Source organism: Magnolia sinica, chromosome 14 (assembly GCF_029962835.1).
Source record: "Magnolia sinica isolate HGM2019 chromosome 14, MsV1, whole genome shotgun sequence".
Lineage (NCBI taxonomy): Eukaryota > Viridiplantae > Streptophyta > Magnoliopsida > Magnoliales > Magnoliaceae > Magnolia > Magnolia sinica.
This window is the reverse complement of record NC_080586.1, coordinates 80,875,415-80,895,341: the sequence shown is the minus strand read 5'-3', so window position 1 is coordinate 80,895,341 and position 19,927 is coordinate 80,875,415. Positions and strand designations below refer to the sequence as shown.

The window sequence follows — 19,927 nt, the reverse complement described above, 5'->3', positions numbered from 1 at the left end:
TATAATGTATTTAAGAGAAAAATTTTCTGATTAAATGCCGAGCTAGTTGGACCAAAATACAATGTCTAACTACTTGTGTGTGAGCATTTTATTTCCTATTCCGTTTTGGCTTCTTTTTAAACCTATAAATAAGCATGTATGCAGGACGAAAAAGTATTTCAAGGCATTCTAAGTTTTCTAAAAGAATTCTAGGGTTTCTAAAATGGGGCTCTATAGAGAGTTCTAGGGTTTCTAAGAGGGTGTTCTAGGGTTTCAAGGGGTGAGAATAGTGAGGTTTGAGGATTGCTCAAGCCGGATAAGTTCTCTATCTTTGTAATTTGTGCTTTCATAGTGGGATTTCTGTCGCTTTGTACCCTAGTTTTTTCCCACAAGATTTTTCCACGTTAAATTTATGTATTCTTCTTACATTTGCTTGGTGTCATTGGATTACTATCCTAGATCCAAATTTGTGTGATTCCACAGTACAAATCCTAACAATTGTTGCCAGTAGGCTGTTATCATTTTCTTTTCTTTTCCTTTCCCTCCCTTTTTTTTTGATTAAATTTTGTCTAGTTCCCTAGTTCTGGCTGAAATTAGATGATAGGTGTGATTTAGTTCTTTGTGCCCACCTAAAAGGATGCAAAGCTTCTTCTATATCAATAATATTTCAGGTGGTGTACTCCCACCTTTCCATGAAAGATAAACAAAAAGGTTATGGTAACTTCAGTTGAAAAGTTTATTTCAATTATACATCCATGTTCTAATCCTACTTCCTTTAGAGTCTTGTCCACTTCCAATGCATACATGTGACCGACCTAAGGTCACATGTATATTTGAGATCCAACCTATTCATAAGTGATGAAAGAAGGGAAAACACAAATATCAGCGTGATTGAAATCTTTTGTGGCCCTTAGAAGTTTTTAATGGTGGCATCACTCTCCCATTGTTTTATGTGGTGGTGTCCACTAAAACATTTGATCTTGTGTATGTGTGGGTCGCACAAAGCTTGGTGACATCACTTCAATAGCGAGTCCCCCTTCCTTTTGAACAAGGTGGCTATAGACCGGGTAGCCCGCCCAACCCAACTGAACCCAAGGGGCTGCAGATTGCATCCTACCATGATGCAAGTGTTTTATCCACGCCGTTCATTGCTTTTCTAATATCATTTTAAGGTATGACCATAAAAATGAAGCAGGTCCACAGCTCCAGTGGACCACACCAAAGGAAGCTGCAGTGATAATGACACCCACCGTCAAAACCTTTCTAAGGGCCACCGTGATATTTTTTTTTTACCATCCAACCTGTTCATAAGGTCATGTAGATGTGTATGAAGTGAAAAAACAAATATCAGCTTGATCCAAAACTTCTCCAGCTCCCAAGAAGTTTTTAATGGTGGAAGTTCAATCCCCAACTTGTGGTCCACTTAAGCCCTTTACCTGCCTCAGTTTTTGGCTTAAATTTTAAAATGATTTGAGAAAAATGATGAACGGTTTGGATAAAACACTTACATCACAGTAGGCCCACATGGCCCTGTCCAGACGGATTACTGGGTAGGATGCAATCCGCGTCCAACCCAACCCAGCCCAGCCCAACAAGTCTAACCTAGCTATAGGCCGCGCTTGGAAATACTATCTGGCCTCATGGGCCAGGCTAATAGCCCAATGAGTTTTGTGGGTTGGGCTGGGCTCAAGTGATTTTAGCCCAGGTATCGCTACCTAAATTTTTATATATATGCTATATCCTACAAACATGTCATTCCAACTCTTGTTCAGTCAACCTATTTACCTTAAATGTAAATGGTTTCATTCCTCCAAAATAACTATTTCTATGTATGTGTGGTTCACTTAATCCACAGAGAGATCAGGAACATTCAAATGGTAAATAGAGATCTTATCAAGCTTGGGCCTAAGTTCTGAGGTGGGTAGTGCTTGCACCCCTGGCCTAACCTGGCCAGGCACAAACCTATTCCCACCCTAATTTTGAACTATGTTTGAAATTCTTAAAAAAGAACAGACAAATGGGAGTCGGGTCGACTAAACATCATCCTGACTAAAAAAAACTCGATTTTGGTGGGAACTCTATCAACTCCACTCAATAGCGGAATTATGTGGGCTCATCGGCGAAATCTTGCCCCACATAGATCTGTCCATTCCTGGCTAGAGACAGGCAGGTGTAGGACGCGATCCGTTTCCGGATTGGCATACTTGGATACCATGTGTATAAATCAAACCAATTGTAGTCTATACAATTTTTTCCTATACCCTGCATGGTATTATATTATTCTGACGTGGCTTCAGTGGATCTCTCGATCCACAACGGAGGACGGCAGATACCGGACTGTGGGGCCAGGTTGATGTATTTGTATTAAATCCGCACCATCCATCTGTTTTTCAATATCATTAATAAAATGAACTTGCCAAAAATTCAGCGGATTCAAATGTCAGGCAGAGCGCACCACAGGAAATAGTGGTGATTGAATGCCCACCATTAAAAACTTGTTGAGGGCTACCGGAATGTTTATTTACAGGATTGGATGAAGGGACCACACAAAGATCAGCTTGATCCAAAACTTGTGTGGCCCAAGAAGTTTTTAACGGTGGTTGCTCAATCACAACAGTTTCCTGTGGTGTGGTCCACCTGAGATTTTTATCTAATGCGTTTTTGTGCTAATACTAAATGATCTTGAGAAACGGATGGATGGCGTTGATATAATAAGACACATACATCAAGATTGACCACAAAGGGATCCTAACTCTACGAAAGGTAACCTAAATCTAATTTTTAAAAGACCAAAATACCCCCAACTTCCACGTATTTTCTCTACAGTTTCGGATGACTAATAAACATAGGTGGACCCTTAAAAGGGTTTGGCGAAAAGATAGACCAAAGGGATAAAACGCACCTACGACGGTGGGCTCGAGTCACCGGCCAACGCGGAGGTCGGTGGTCTCAGGCTAACCGCGTGCCGATCTGAACTCCATTAACGTGGCTTCCGTGGATCCTAGAGTTTGGGTCCACTTCTTATATCGACGTCATCCATCTGTTTCTTCATATTATTTTATGGTAGAAGCCCAAAAAAACAGCAAATCTAAATCTCGAATGGACCACACCACAGGAAACAGTGGTGATTGAACGCCCACCATTAAAACCTTTTCGGATCCACTGAAATATTTAGTTTCCATCTAACCAGTTGATAAGGTCACAAAGACGTGGATGAAAGGATCACACAAATATCAGCTTGATCAAAAACTTTAATAGCCCTTAGGAAGTTTTTAATGGTCAATCGCTATTGTTTCCTGTGGTGTGGTCCACCTGAGATTTGGATCTTGTGCGTTTTTAGGCTAATCCCCTAAAATAATTTCTCTATATAGATGGATGGTGGATATAAGAAACATACATTGATCTCTCTATATAGATGGATGGCATTGATATAATAAACATACATAACAGTGAGTACACATGTATCTCATTATTGACACGGATTACACGCACCATCACTCTTGGACGGACTGAATTTTCCTCGTAACGTGAACATGATACAGGACACTCATTATCAAAGAATTTACCACAGTTTTTCTCCCCGACTTAGAATCCGTACTCATTGAATTGATGGCATCTCATGTTTGTCACGCCCACTCCCGACGTTAACGCGTCTTCCTCATGACATTGTTATAATTTCTAAGTCGTGAATCGCAGCCTAGCATTCCTTTTCTAACTTTTGGAAAAGGAATTTTTACCCAAATCTTAACTTTAGGTCCGTCGAGTCGTCAATAAAGTAGAGCAAAATAGAAAGAGGATCAGATTGGTTGACCAAAAGTCATGTCCTGATTCTGCCAACCTAGGGAAGAATTGAGGGGTAACCCATAACACGGGTCGTGTCAATTGCACCTGCCTTGGAAGAATATTCACCTTTCTTGAGCTATTACGATACAAAGGACTTTTTTTTTTGGGGGGGCACCCATGTCAGTACACACACTCCATGTTAGTCACCCCCACTAGGGATCGTTGCCAAGACCTCAAGTGTTGAAACAAGGTATCTCCACTCAGTCTGCCAGTTGAGCTATGGATTTAGGTGTATTACAATACAAGGACTTCTATTAAGAATAAGATGGGGAATTTAAAAAGATGTAAAATAATATTTTTCTTATCAGATGACTATACTTTTCTACTTTACTTCTAATAGACCTTAAATGAGTGGTTAGCATTTCTTAAGCCATATACTTTTAATAGTAGCATGTATAAGTTTGGGAATATACCATTAGTGTGGAGCAAAAGATAGAGTGTTAATCAAGTCCATTTTATACATAAATTTCTACAATTGAAAGCTATTCTAAGGACAACTGAGTCGTGTTGTGCAAGGACAATTGGAGGATTTTAAAAAATGACTAATTGTCTATCAAAACTAATCAGATACATCAAGGTACCACAATTTATGATCCAATGCCATCTCTCAGGCTGACAGCCACTTGTGCAAAACATCAGCACCATGGGGATAGCGAACCCTACCATGAAAATCACATAAAATAAAAATCAGGGTCATCCATACATTAGTGAGATATACCGTTGGAATCAATTCGGCTGGGTAGGAATGTCCAACATTCATGTAAGATTTGTGGTGCAGGGATGAACGTGATGAGGTCGATCATCGTCTTCCTCAAGGATAACTACTCCGAATTCACAGAGTTTCTCTTGACTCCTCACAGGGACTTCTCAAATCCACGAGGAAAGAAAGCAAGAAGGGTAGAAATAAATTCTAATAAATTTGTAATTTGATTGATAAATGAAAATAATGAGTTCACGACCCTTTAAATAGGGATACCAAGCAATGGGAGAGAAATCAGAAGCAAATTATAACTGAAACTCCTAGAATTCACACCTTACTATAAATAGTAAACTTATTATTTATAGACGGTCATGATGTCTACTGGTGCGCAAGGTTTTTGGCCAAAAACAGTGTCCTATTTGGCTTCATCAAGATGTTCTGCTAATTATTCTAAGCTCTTTTTACATTGGGCGCAACTCCTAAAGCTTAACGGATGAAGAGTTATAATCAAACTAAAACTTACTATTTATAGTAAAAACGAAATTAAAATAGGGAAACTACCGTCGATCCGGGGGTATTTCACAAATCTAGCTTGCGCAACCCGGCATAGTGGGGTTGGGTGGCTAAAGTAGCTCGTTCTACCCCAAAATCATATATTTTACGCCCGATAACTCATTCCAGATTGTGAGATACGCCTGATCTAAGGTTTGACAGTCTGGATCACTTCTGTCGTTAACCGGGCCTTTTCTAATCCATCTTTGCCATGAAACTGTTCGCGACCTGCTCTACATCAATTTGTAGCTAGGATCTTCTAATGTGGGACACTTGGGGACGTGGTCCATCCTTGAGAGTTAATGCGGGTTGAATGGCTTCGAAATGCCCACTCTCAATTCTTAAATTTGAGAGAAATTTTATGCTTCAATAGTGTAAGTAATGTTATTCAGGGGGCTTTCATCCAAGGCAGATCAATGGCCTCTCTAATCTCCCCAAAGCAGGGGCTTTCATCCAAGGCAGATTAATGGCCGAAAACATAGCCCTTTCCCAAGAGTTATTCAGGGAAATCAACAGGAAGACTCGTGGTGGTAACATTGTGCTGAAGCTACATGGAGAAGGCTTATGATAGAGTCGATTGGAGCCTCCTCAAAAAGGTATTGCAGAGGTTCGGATACACTTCCCCTTGGGTAAAGCTGGTGGAGAAGTGTTGGGCTAATAATTGGTTCTATGTGTTAGTGAATGGAGAGGCGATGGGGTTCTTCAGATCTTATAGAGGCATGCACCAAGGAGACCCTCTTCCTCCTAGCCTCTTTATTTTGGTTGCGAAAGTTTTGAGTCGGGGTCTAAAATCTTTGATGAATCAAGGGCTAGATCGGACTTTCAAGCTAAGAAGGTGATGCCCCACTATTTCTCATCTTCTCTATGCAAATGACACCCAGTTATTCCTCAATGGAGGGCTAGCTTCTATCCGGGCTACTAAATCATTTCTCATGTCCTACCAAGAGGCCTCAGGTCAAAGAATAAACCTTAACAAAAACTCTTTCATCTGCGCATCCAATCTTCCGTCATCCAGGGTTGGGGCTATCAAGAGAGCTTTTTGAATCTCAAGATCAGCTTCTTCTCTCAGCTTCCTCGGCGTCCCCATGGCAACATGCACATTAAAACGCAGCGCTTTCAAACCATTAATGGACAAAATTGAAGGCCGGATTAAAGGTTGGCAGGCTAGATGTCTTTCTCAGGCTGGCAGGGCAGTCCTAATCCTACATGTCCTGGGGAGTGTTCCAATTCATGCATTAGCAGCTGTTCACATTCCGTCCCAGGTTCTTTCCCACCTGGAAAGGCAATTTGCAAGATTCTTTTGAGGATGGGTTGAGGGTAAGAGCAAGCCTCATTGGAAAAGCTGGGAAGCAATTTCCTTGCCGAAAGAAGAAGGCGACCTGGGTATTAGAAAATTGTCAGATATCATGAAAGCCTTCTGATTAAAGATGGCTTGGGTGATAAAATTCAAGGAAGATAAGAGTCTGTGGAGCAAATACATGCTGGCTAAATACGATCAAAATCTTGTTCCAACCAATCTGCATAGTCCAGTAGTTTATGCTTCACCTATTTGGAAATGCATTTTGAAATTGATCCCATTTCTGGAACCCCTGGTTCACAGGCAGTTGGGTGACGGTGACAGCAACATATGGACTTCAAATTGGACAGGGTTGGGGCCGCTCCAGCAAATTGCGATTAGAACCATTCCTGCAACCTTGAGATCATTGAAAGTTAATCAATTCTTGGGCAAGTACGGTCCTCTCCCTCCTTCAGACATCTTCAGCTACTTGCCGCAAGAAGTAGTGGATCTCATATTTCAAGTTGGTTTCTGTTTAACTGTTGGACCGGATAGACCCCTCTAGCCTTTCTCTGCTTCGGGGAAATTCTCTGTTAAATCAACATAGGAGAAATGCAGAGCAAGCGTCCGACGCAGAGGCTGGGCCAAATGAATCTAGCATGCAAAGCTTCCCCCAAAAATTTCTCTTCTGGTTTGGAAAGTTCTTCAAAGAGCGGTTCCGGTAGATGAGGCAGTCCAAGCAAAGGGTATTCAATTGGCATCCAGGTGTGTGTGTTGTGATTCCAAAAATATCTAGAATCAATCGGGCCGATCCAGCGAATCAATTCACCTTTTTGTAGAAAGCAGCCTGGCGAATTCTGCATGGTCCTTCTTTGGGAGGATGTTTGGTATAGATTTATTGGGGGCCTCTTCAGTGGAGAAGAGGTTGGCACAATGGTGGATTTCTTCATCTTCTAGGACATCTGTCTCCTATGTCTAAAAACTGGTTCCATGTATGATTCTCTGGGAAACGTGGAAGGCCAGGAATTCAGCGATTTTTTACAGGAAAACCCCTACGCCTGCTACACTAATCTCTTGCATTGGATGGTGGATATCCTACATCAGAGGGAACAACCAAGGGACCCCCGGTAGTGAAATGGAGGAGGCCCCCCTACGGCTGGGTGAAGATAAACGTAGATGGGTCGGCGAGAGGCAACCCAGGTATGTCTAGCGAAGGGGGTGTTTGTAGAAACGAGCAAGGTGTTTTGCTGTTTGCATTCTCAGAGGGTTATGGAGTGGGTTCCAACATCAGTGTCGAGCTCCGAGCTACTAACAATGGGTTGCACCACTGCATCACCAGGGGTCATTTGTCTATCTTAATTGAATTAGATTCTCAGTTGGTAATCGACTTCTTAGCAGGTGCCGCCATCCCAAGTTGGAAATGGAAATACTTGCTATCTCGGATTGAGAATCTCAAGCTTTTTGGTCGGGTTCAATTCACCAACATTTACAGAGAAGGTAATGGGCTAGCTGATGCCATGGCCCGAATAGGCAGCTCTAGCCAGTCATTGACGATGGTGAACAAACTGGCCGACCTCCCAGCTCAAGTCAGGGGATTACTCTTCCTCGACAAGGTTGGGTTGGGGTCGATTAGGAAGCTCTAAGAAGGCCAGGTTTTCGGCATGTATCTTGGGCCCTGCCCATCTGGTCCTGCTCCCTAAATGGTTAAGGGTTCTCGGTTTTCTTCCGTCATCTTTTCTTTTGTTTTCCCTTATGATAGGCTTTCCCTAGGTCCTTTTTCTCCCGGGATAGCCTGAAATGTAAATTTGGTTGTTATATATATGGAAATCAAAGTTTTTTTTTTTTTGTTTTTTTTATTTTTATAAGTGTAAGTAATGTAACATGTCCTGTGGAGAGTATAAGAGGATTAAAATAAATAAATAAATAAGGGTCAGCAGTTACCTTATGATCAGTTTGGATGACAAATAAACATCGGCTGTTGGCTTTAGAAAGGTTTCAACCGTGGAGATCATCATCCCCATTGTTTCTGTTTCGTATGAGGTGGTCCACTTGAGTTTTGGATATGCTATAATTTTGGGCTCACGGCCTAAAATGAGCTGTCAAAGGAATGAACCTGGTTGATAAAACACATACATCACGTCCGCCCTCCAGGTAGTCCTCGGGTCAGGGGTGGCCCCATCCCAGTCTAGACATCATTATTGGCTTAGGTTGCTTCGGCGGATCCCTAATTGTGGAGCCTGCTGCCCATTGATTTTGTAGGATCATTTTAGGGCATGAGCCAAAAATGCAACAGACCCAAATCTCAAGTTAACCACACTGCAGGAAACAGTCGTGATTAAACCCACCATTATAATCTTCCTGAGACTTACTAGAATGTTTAATTGACATCTAAATGGTTGATAAGGTCATAGAGACCTCCATGAAAGTTCCATACAAATATCATCTTGATTCAAAACTTCCGTGGCCTCTGATGAGTTTTCAATTGCCAATCACCACTGTTCCTATGGTGTAGTCCACATGAGATTTAGATCAGCTGCATTTTTTTTTGGGCTAATTCACTAAAATGATCCTGTCGTAAGGGATGGACAGCATGGATAAAAGAAACATATATCACGGTAGGCTCCACAGTCAGGTATCCACCAAAGCTATATCGGTTGTCCGGGCGAGGATGGAGTACTACCCTCACCAGGGTCCAGCCAGCGAGAGACGGTCCTGTCATGGGCTCTGTGAGGCCTACCGTGATATGATGTGTGCGTTTATCCATGCTGTCCATCCATTTTGAAAAATCATTTTAAGTAATGTGTCAAAAAAAAAAAAAAAAAATGAGGCAGATAGAATGCTCAAGTGAACCAGACCGCAGGAAACAGTGGGGATTGAATTCCTGAGCCTCTTGAGGGCTACAAAAGTTTTGGATCAAGCTGATATTTATGTTTTCCCTTCATCCAGGTCACTGTGATTTTATGAAAAGTTTGGATGGTAAATAAACATTACGATGGGCCCTAAGAAGGTTTCAACGGTGGGGTCATTGTCACCACTATGTATTGTGGTGTGGTCCACTAGAGCCTTTGATCTGCCTCATTTTTTAGCTCAAGCCATAAAATGCTCTATTCAAAATGGATGAATGGCTTCTGGATAAAACACATATATCACAGTGGCCCCCACAAAGCCCCCCGACAGGACCGTTTGTTTCTAGCTAGCTGGGTCTTGGTGGGGGTGGTACCCACCAGTATAGAAAAGCTTTTGTGATTGATTCACAGTAGGGTTAACCATTTTGGACGGACCGAATTTCCCTAAGAAAGTGAACATGATATTGGCCATTCCTCATTACAAGATTCTCCACATTGGCATTGCCTTTTTGTGGATGGGATTTGTTTATTTCCCTGTGACTTAAAAAAGAATCCTTGCTCACTCGAATGATGATAGGTCATGTCTGTCTCTTAAACGGGTCCATTCCCGACATTAACGTATATACCTTAAAACATGATTACATATTTATAAGTTGTGTTTCACGGCCTTGCATTCCTGTTCTAACCTTGGATTAAAGAAATTTTAAGGAGAATCTGAGCTTTCAGTTGAAAGTGAAACAAAAAAAAATAATAAAAAATGAAAAGATTGTGAATGGACTGACTAAGGTCCTGTTTGTTAAATATGAAGTCGGAACTGTGAATTTGAAATCTGAATATGAAGTCTGGATCTGAAGTCATAAAACTAATAATGAATTTAGAATAACTAGTTTGTTAACTAATATCTGAAATATTTGAAATATGTTAATTTGACATATTTACCCTTGTGAAACAGTCGGGATTGATCCCTACCGTTAAAAACTCAATGGATTCCACCGGAATGTTTATGTGCCATCCAATATATTGAAAATGTCTAAAAGACCTAGATTAAGAGACCACACATATATCATCTTAATCCAAACCATTTTAGCCCACAAGAAAATTTTAATACTCATTTACCATTGTTTCCTAAACCACGGTCTGTCTAAGGTCTGGATCTGTTTCATTTCTTCGACACAGAGGGCCCCACGCATGTCCACCCACCTCTTTGGTACTCACAATGTTAGTAGCCGCCGCTAGCTATTGGACATTTGTATGCCCCCATCATAATATATGTGTTTTATCCATGTTGTCAATCCATTTTTCCAAATCATTATAGGAAATAAACCTAAAAATGAGGATGATCCAAATCTCATGTGACCCATAACTTTTGTGGCCCATTAATGGTCAATCACTATTGTTTCCTATGGTACGGTCCACTTGATATTTGGATTTGCTGTATTTTTATTTTTTTGCATAATGCACTAGATGATTCGGAAAAATGGATGGAAAGGGTGGATATAAAATATGTACATCAAGGTGGGCCCCACAGTAAGGGCCGCACCATCTTGGCTGAGTCCGTAGTGTGGCATGGCACACCACGCAATTCGCTCCCCCACGCGAAAGCCTTCCGCATGAAGTTTTCTTCTTTTTTTTTTGGGTGGGCCCACTGCAATCTTTGTGAGAAATCCAACCCTTTCATCCGCTTTTAGAGCTCATTTTAGGACATGTGACCAAAAATAATATGGATCCAAAACTCAAATGGGCCACACGGGAGGAAACAGTGGGGATTTAGTGACTACCGTGGAAATATTTATATGGTCACAAATGTTTTGTATCGGTCTAAGTTTACAGTGTTTTCACTTCATCCCAGAGCAAATGACCTTATAAACGGTTTGGATGGCATATAAACATCAAGGTGGAGCATAGGAAAGTTTCAACGGTAGGAATTCCTTTCCCCACTGTTTCATCTTGTATGGCCCAGCTGAGTTTTGTATACTCCTTTTTCTACTCTCACATCCTAGAATGAGTTCAAAAAATGGATGAATGGGTTGGATTTCTCATAAATATCACGTGGACCCCACCTTTCACCACAGTGCAAAACTTCCAGCGAAAGGCTTTGGCAGGAAATCCGCGTCCACAGGTACGAGAGCGGATTAGGTGAGACGCGCCGGATCCACCAAGGTGGGTGGGACCCTGACTGTGGGGCTCACAGTGATGTGTGAAACTTAAATCCACACCGTCCAACCATTTGGAATTTCATTTTAAACCCTTTATCTCAAAAATAAAGATGACACAAATTTTATGCGGACCACACCATAGGAAACAGCAGTGGCACACAAGAAATTTTTAATGGTCAATCCCCATTGTTTCACGTAATATGGTCCATCTGGGATTAGGAACTGCTTCAATTTTTTTGGATCATTCACTAAAATGAGCTTTAAATATGAATGAACGGTGTGGATGTAGTCACATACATCAAAGTGGGCCCCCACAGTCATAGCTCAAGTGGTAGACTGAGTGAAAGATACCTCGATTTCAACACTGAGGTCTTGGTATCGATCTCGAGTAGGGGTGGCTAACAGTGAAGTGTTAACTGACAGTGGGGTGTTCTTTTAAAAAAAAAAAAACAAAGAGGTTCCCACCCACCTTGGTGGATCCTGTGTCTCACCGCATTCGCTCCACCAACAATTCCGTGTAGGGATTGTATACAACTCCCACCGGAACGTATTTAGAGATAGACGGTTCTGTCAAAGAGCTTTTTGAGGCCTACCTCAATGTATATGATTTATCCACTCTATCCTCGGGGGAACACAAAAAAAAAAAACCCTCAGAAGATATATGCCCCAAGTTTGCTACACTATAGTAAACAGTGGGAATTAAGTGCTTACCATTGAAAACTTCTTAGGGGCCACAAAGACAAAGGCTCTGGTCAATTAATTTTTGCATTTTTCCTCCATCTAAGTTTGTGTGACCTTACGAAGAGATTAGATGGCAAATATAAACTTCACAATGGTGATGGGGTTTTTTCCCAGTACTCGACCGGTTGTGAGCCTTACACGACCGGTCGAGGGCTGGTGCACGACCGCGCGTTTCGACTATTTATCTCTGGGGTGCTCGACTGGTCGAGGGTTGTGCTCAATTGGTCGTGAGTGGCTCTCGACCGGTCGTGACCTCATCTCGACCGGTCGTGGTTTCGCAGATTCGTTTCGCGATTTTGCGGATTGCGGAAATCCGAGTCCTTTCGCAATTGGGATGCGGAAAGGAGTTTCCTAAAACTATAAATAGGGGTTCTGTAACGTCTCAAAAAAATCCGTACAAAGACCCGAATACCACCTCAGGCAGAAATCACTTAGGACAAAACCTTTAGAAATTAGGTTAATATTAGCAAGTGTTAAACTAGAGTACTTATGAAATTAGCACTAATCACTTTAAATATGATCTGCAAGACCCAAACCGTGCAGGATCATTTACGCTATATTACCCTTAAATCTAGAATCCATCCTTAAACCCGGTTGTTCTCGGGAGCACACCAAAACTCCGTATCGGACCTGGACCGCACGTCGAAAGTCCGATAACCGCAAAACTATATAGTTATGACCGCATTACTGGACTTGACAACCTCCTCAGAAATCAAGTCTAAATTGCGTCTAAAAATACACAACTTGAGCCCGGAGCAAAGTGTGTAAGAAACGTGAATATCTTTAAAAATGAAATCCGAATTTAAGTAATCTAAGTCGTGTTGCTTGCGGGTTAAATATAAGGATTCAGACCGTCAGAATCTGACCCAAATACACTCTCGGATCAGAGGAAATGTCCCATACATGGCAATGTTCTTGTGGCCCTGATCGAGTGACCGTGACTATTGAACTGAAACTGGTCAGCCACGGTCGATCTGTAAATCCGATCGGAACGAAAACTCAGCCTGACCTAGATCTATGGTCAGGAAGCTTAAGTCCGACCACACGTAGAAAAGAGGCCACCAGAAGTGCTCCAATTGACTGAAATAGCCATTATTTAGCTATAACCTAAGTATACCATGACCCTGGGGCCATTCCCATCAGTTCTGGGCCTATATAAGGTGGGCTCCATGGTAAGGGCCGCACCATCTTAGGTGAGGCTGGGTCTAACCCAATCTGCTCCCGGTGGTGACTCTTCAACCATTTTAAGTGGATGGTTAGGATTGCTTGATCAGCGTTAAGAGAAAATAGTGGTGAACTAGCATGATGAATGAGTGCGGTCTTCAGATATTATAAATTAAGGAGAGCGGAAGGAGAAATCAGCAAAGAAGTAATTTTCCTTTTCTAAAGCAGAGAGAGAGAGGGAATGGAGGGTTGTTATTCTCAGCAGAGAGGCTTTCTTATTTCTGTCTTTCTTTTAAATGTATTAATATATTGGGGAGGATGTTGGAAGGTGAGTGGTTGCTTGGATTCGGAGAGAAAAGCTCTAATTACTTTTCGGAAGGCTCTGAATGATCCCTGTTCACTCCCCAAGTATAGGGTTGTGATGTAGTAATAAACTCGGTAAGACCGAGGTCGAATCCACAGGGACTGAAACTTGTACGTGATCTGAAACTAACTAGATGTAGAACTAGCCTAAGATGTAATCAAAATCAAATGTAAATTTAAGGACTAATTGTGGAATAATTATCTAAAACTTAAAGAATTCAGAGAAAGGAAACTAGGGATTCAGAGGATCCACTTGTAGAGATCAGGGAGATCTTATGCTAGCATCAAGAATTATTGAATTTAAACTAGACTTCCTTTGATATAGTTTTCAAGAGGTGAAAGGTGTATGAATTAGAATGGATTCCATCACCAAGCCATGCCCGGCAGACAAAGTAAACAACAGAATTAAACTAATTACCAACCAACCAACAATGTATGAGGATCAGGAAGGGTACTGTCATCCTACCATGCCCATGGGACAATGATGAACAACAGGGGTTCCTGACTTCATAAACTTAAAAAGGGGAAAGAAATACTCAAAGCCATTGCAAACCCATTGTAATTTCAGTCACAACAAACCATAAAAGACTAAGAAAAATATTCCTTTAATAATCAACTATATCAACTTCAGTTTAGAAATTTAAATTAAAGGCATAAAGTAGGTTCTCCCATCTCGCTACAGGCTTCACCTCTTAGCCCTAGCTAAGGGGTTTAGCCACTCATGAATGGGCTAAATAAAACAACAAAATAAAAAATAAAAAGGAAAGAGAGAAGAACAAGAAGGAAAAGGAGAAAACCAGCTCCACGTTCAGTCTTTCCTGCTACATCCCACGGCCTCCACCTTCCAATCTCCTCAAAACCGAGCCTCACGTTCCCCCCTTTCTTCCCGTTTCTTCCTGACGTGCAGTAGCAACTGACCTCCCTTTCTCCCTGCTGGCGTCCCCACGCTGCCAGCAGCCAACCTTCACACTGCCTCTCTTTCTCCCTGCTGGCGTTCAAGCCTTAGATCCCTGCCATCCTTCGTACCCTCTCCCTCTCGTTTTCCTTCCTTTTATAGAGGAGCAAAAATCAATCCAGAGTCCCAGATTGACTCTCTTTTTCGCTGAAGAAAACAGCCGCACTCCGTTTTTTTTGTGTCCGACTTGGAGAATACACCTGGCGTTTCAATTAAATTTGGGAGAAAAGAACCTCCCGTCTTCGAAATCTGCTTCTTGGTGAGGAAAAGAACTCCTTGCTTGGAATTTTAGACGGTCTGGATCACTGATCCGACCCTGATAATGATCACAGAACGGACCACCATGGCCGGTTTTCACGGACGCGCGTCCCTGCATAAACAGGGTACGCTGTGACGATCAGTGGGCCTCACAGTATGGTTTTTAGAGAAATCCACCCCGTTCATTGGGTTCCTGGCGAAAAAACAGGCTAGAAGGAGTGGTTTTGGTCAGGTTTTAGTGCGGCCCACTGTATTTTCTCCCTACCGTCCGTCCTGCGTTTGGACGGTTAAAATCCGATCCACGCTTTCTTCTATAATTCCTCCACCTAGGAGAGGGTCAAGCCACCCCTTTAGGACACATTGGACGGTCCAGATCATGAAAAAAGATGATGGATGGGGTCCACTGTCAAAACCCAATCACAAGCACCTACTTCACTGGACGTTTTTTCACTATTTGCATGTTTTGTACAAAAATTGGTGGGGCCCACTTATGATGACATTCTTGGAGATCCACTCCCTCCATCAGCTCCTGTACATAGTGTTAGCCCATGGCTTCCAGTTTAAAGTAGATCTGACTTCAGGGTGGGCCACACGCTTAACCAATGTATGGACAACATTCACCGTTAAAAAAACAATGGGCTTCACGTAAGCCATGCATGGTACATCTATTTACAGATTTGCCATTCTGTTTTGTTATATCTTCTACCGTCAGTATCTCCTGATTGCACCATTCAAAAGAAGTGAAATTTGACAAATATCTACCGTTTTTCGTGCTCTTTCCATCAGTTCAGTTTGGGTCCAGATCTCCCAAGGATGTCCAAGATGCTTTCTTAATGGTTATTATCCTCTGATCTCTCTGTTGGGCCACTTCCACAAGGATCTAATGACTGAAATTTGACGTGTACGGTTAATTTATGGTCTTCAGGCCATGTATGAAGTTTCGAGCCGAGTGGATGGTGGAAACCCTGTGATCTTGCATTCTGACTAACTTTCAGGTCACTTAAGCTTCAGTTTCTCAATTTTCTCGAATCTCTGGCATGTATATCCATCGATCTCGGTCCCTTGGAGTCCATTCCTTGCTCTGGTGACTTCGGAGCATTAAATCCATGCTTTTAATACTCTTTTTCAATCAAAGCTCCTTATTATATCCTGCAACAAAAACACGATTAAATTATAATATTAGGCATTATCGTGTACGTAAAATCAGGCAGTAATCGGGGTCTGATATGCAATATTCGACCCTCAACAATCCCTCCCATCTTCTCTCTTCTTGGGATGATGCCTCTGACTGCTGCAAATGGGGAGGAATTACCTGCCACAACAAAACTGGGTTTGTTCTTAAACTTGACCTCCACACAGTTTATAATTACAGTTTTTGGGCTGGAGGCCTATTAGATCCAGCATTCAGTCTAAGTGGCAGAATTGATCCAGCTCTGTTTCAATTGAAGCATCTTCAGTTCTTGGACTTGAGCTTGAATGCTTTTAATGGCGCACCAATTCCAGATTTCCTGGGTTCAATAAAGGAGTTGAGGCATTTGAATTTGTCAAGGGCAGGATTCAGCGGGATAATCCCTCATCAGCTTGGTAACCTCACCAAACTCGTTTCCCTGAAGCTTTCTTCATCTTCTTTGAGTGCCAAAAACCTTTGGTGGTTGACAAGCCTACCTTCTCTAAAGTATCTCGACATGTCTTATGTGAACCTTTCCATGGCAAGTCATGATTGGGTCCACGTAATGAACATGTCTCCTTCCCTCATTGAGCTAAAATTATTCCGTTGTGGTCTTTCATATATTTCTCCAACTCTTCCTTATGTTAATTTCACATCTCTCCGTGTCCTTGATCTCCGTGTTAACAACTTCAACTCTACCATTCCAAACTGGATAGCTAACATTAGTAGCCTCGTGTCCTTGGATCTCTCATATAACAACTTTCATGGTGAGGTTCCTCATCGATTTTCACAACTTCCTAACTTGGAAGAGTTGTGGTTGGGATCAACTGATGATAACCTGAGGGTTGATTGGTCAGAGTTCCTTGAAGGCAGCTGGAGGAAGCTGAAGATACTTTATCTATCTTTCAGTCAGCTGCATGGAGGAATCCCCAACTCTATTTGGAATATTACCTCACTTGAGTCTCTCTCTTTGTCATTCAGTGAGAATATAACAGGTAGCATTCCAAGAGCCATAACTAAGCTTATCAATTTAGAGAGCCTGTCTTTGGACGGATATCATATGCATGCGGCCATTCCTGATTGGTTATATGAGCTCAAAAGTCTTAAACGCCTTACTCTCAAGGATTGCATGCTGACAGGTCCAATCCCTGCAGCTCGTCTTGGAGGGTTGTCTTCCTTAGAAAAATTATATCTCAGCAGTAATCAGTTGAATGGGAATATCCCTGCAGCTCTTGGAGGATTGTCTTCTTTACAAAGTTTGTCTCTCAGTGGGAATCAGTTGAATGGGACAATCCCAGCAACTTTAGGACAAATTTCTAACTTGTCTTGCTTGACCTCTCTGACAACTCCTTGGCAGGAAACGTGTCTCAAAGTCTTTTTGAAAACCTTAAAAAGTTGAAGTCCTTATATTTGGATTCCAATACTTTGGTTTTTCATCCACACTCTGATTGGGCCCCTCCATTTCAGCTTTCCCATATTTACTTAGGATCATGTCATTTAGGTCCTCGATTTCCTCTCTGGCTACGAACACAATATTTTGGATCTCTCTAACACAACCATCTCTGGCATCATCATCCCCACCTGGTTTTGGGATTTAACACCCCAACTTCTCTTACTAAACCTTTCAAATAACCAAATTTTTGGCCAATTGCCCAACCCTTTAAAAATGCTGCCTCAAGCCGTAATTGATTTGAGTTCCAATAATTTCAGTGGTCCCTTACCTTTCATATTGAATGGAGCCAGAGTACTTGGTCTCTCCAACAATCAATTTTCTGGACCAATCCCACCGAATTTTGCATCCACAATGCAGTATTTAGAATACTTTTCTGCCAAAGGTAACCAAATCAGTGGCATGATTCCCTCATCTACGGAAGGAATGAATTCCTTGACAGTCCTTGATCTTTCCCAAAACAATATAAGTGGTATCATTCCATTGAGTTTGGGTAATTGTGTAGCGCTTGAGGCACTTGATTTGAGCAAGAACAAGTTATTGGGAGGAATACCCACATCTTTCGGTCAATTACATTGACTCCGAACAATGCACTTGACCAACAATAGCCTATCGGGAAAAGTTCCTTCATCTTTGAAGAAATGTACTGGTTTGGAGAATCTTAACCTTGGATACAACAATTTCTCAGGTCATATTCCCACTTGGATTGGAAAAAGTTTTCCGGCTTTAAGAATTCTGAGTTTACGATTCAATATGTTTTCTGGCAACATCCCACCACAATTATCAAAATTAACTTCTCTGAAAGTCCTCGATGTGGCAAAAAATTGTTTATATGGTTCAATTCCTCAAAGTTTTGAAAATCTCATTGCAATGAAAAATGAGCAGAAGACGAATCACTTTATTTACTATAGAAATGCAAGATTATATTACGAGGAAAACTTGATTGTATTAGTAAAGAGGCAACTACTTGAATACACTAGAACAGTTTCAATGGTTACATGCATGGACTTTTCTAGCAATAACTTATCCGGAGAGACCCCTGAAGAACTCACAAGTCTTTTAGGATTGCGTGCCTTAAACTTATCTGGAAACCAGTTGACCGGAAAGATCCCAGATAAGATTGGTAAATTAGCATTGAGTCTCTTGATTTCTCTGAAAATCAGCTTTCAAGTTTGATTCCTCTGAGCATGTCGAATTTAACTTTTCTAAGTCACTTGAACTTGTCGTATAACAACTTGTCGGGAAGAATTCCAACGGGAAATCAACTCCGGACACTTGAAGATCCATCTATTTATATCGGCAACAATGGACTTTGTGGACCTCCTCTTACAGAAAAGTGTGGTAGCGATGAGACGTCTCAAGGTCCAATGCCTGTCAGTGGTGATGTAAAAAAAGATGAGGAAGAGTATGAAATTAGTTGGTTTTACTTTGCGCTGGGACCAGGATTTGCAATTGAGTTTTGGGCATTTTGTGGTATTTTAATGCTCAAAAAGTCTTGGAGAATTGCCTATTATCGCTTCTTTGATGAGATGAAAGATAGACTTTTTTAGTCATTGTAATTTTACAGGATGTTAGATTGAAAAAGTCTGATGCAAATCCAGATCACGTGTAATGAATAATTGTTGTAATGTTGGACGCTTCAAAGTGGTTTTTGTTTTGTTTTGTTTTGTTTTTTGTTTTTGTTTTTTATTTAGTACTTTTAATGAGAGTTGTAATAGAAAGCTTTAGTGATGAATTTGGGGGGAGAATCAGTCAGTACAGCCCCCTCTAATGTATATAATAATTAATCAGTAAAATTACAGGTGATGTGCTCCCACCTTTCTGTAAACAAAAAAATAAAAATAAAAATAAAAATAAAACTTATTCACTGAAATATTCCTACTTTTTTTTTATTTTTTTTGGGTTAGCTTGTTAGTACACCCCATGGTCAGTTCACACTTCACTGTTAGCTACCCCCACTAGGGATCGATACCAAGACCTCAGTGTTGAAACGAGGTATCTTTCACTCAGTCTATCACTTGAGCTATAGATCAGGGTGTCTGAAATATTCTTACTTTGTCTATGCCAGTTGCTCTCCTTACCAAATGGGCCACACCTATAAGAGAAACTGACCTGGATTGCCTGCAAAAGCCTTGCCTAGCAGGGAGCCATTAGGTGCGGTTCCTGCCTCACCTAAGACCATGAGCCCCTTATTGTGGCGCACACCTTGACATATGTATTCTATCTAGATGTCGTCCATCCATTTTGCTATATCAGTTTAGGCGCATGAGTTTGAAGCATATCCAAATCTTATGCGGGCCATACTATCTATAGGAAACAATAGTGATTGAACACACAATCATGCCCCACCATTAAAAACTTCTTGAGACCAACTGCAATGTTGATTTTCCATCCAACCTGTTGATAAGTCCACATAAACCAGATGACCGTGGGAAAAAAACAAATATCAACTTGATTACAAACTTTTCTAACTCAC

The 19,927-nt window shown here is 41.4% G+C and overlaps 1 protein-coding gene across 1 annotated transcript; it reads left to right on the top strand.

Moving 5' to 3' along the window:
• Positions 1-7,552: 7,552 nt before the first annotated feature.
• On the top strand, positions 7,553-19,001 carry LOC131225071 (receptor-like protein EIX1). Its single transcript, XM_058220492.1, has 4 exons — positions 7,553-7,968; positions 16,206-17,257; positions 17,359-17,429; positions 18,615-19,001. The coding sequence occupies exons 1-4, from the start codon at positions 7,553-7,555 to the stop codon at positions 18,999-19,001; spliced, it is 1,926 nt and encodes a 641-aa protein (XP_058076475.1).
• The last annotated feature ends 926 nt before the right edge of the window (positions 19,002-19,927 follow it).

Bases quoted from the DNA above. Each gene is read 5' to 3' on its own strand.
- LOC131225071 (XM_058220492.1), top strand. From the start codon at position 7,553: ATGTCTAGCGAAGGGGGTGTTTGTAGAAACGAGCAAGGTGTTTTGCTG. The intron at 17,258-17,358 runs GTTTGTCTCTCA...ACTCCTTGGCAG, and splicing joins AGGATTGTCTTCTTTACAAA to GAAACGTGTCTCAAAGTCTT. The intron at 17,430-18,614 runs GTTTTTCATCCA...TCTGAAAATCAG, and splicing joins ATTTGGATTCCAATACTTTG to CTTTCAAGTTTGATTCCTCT.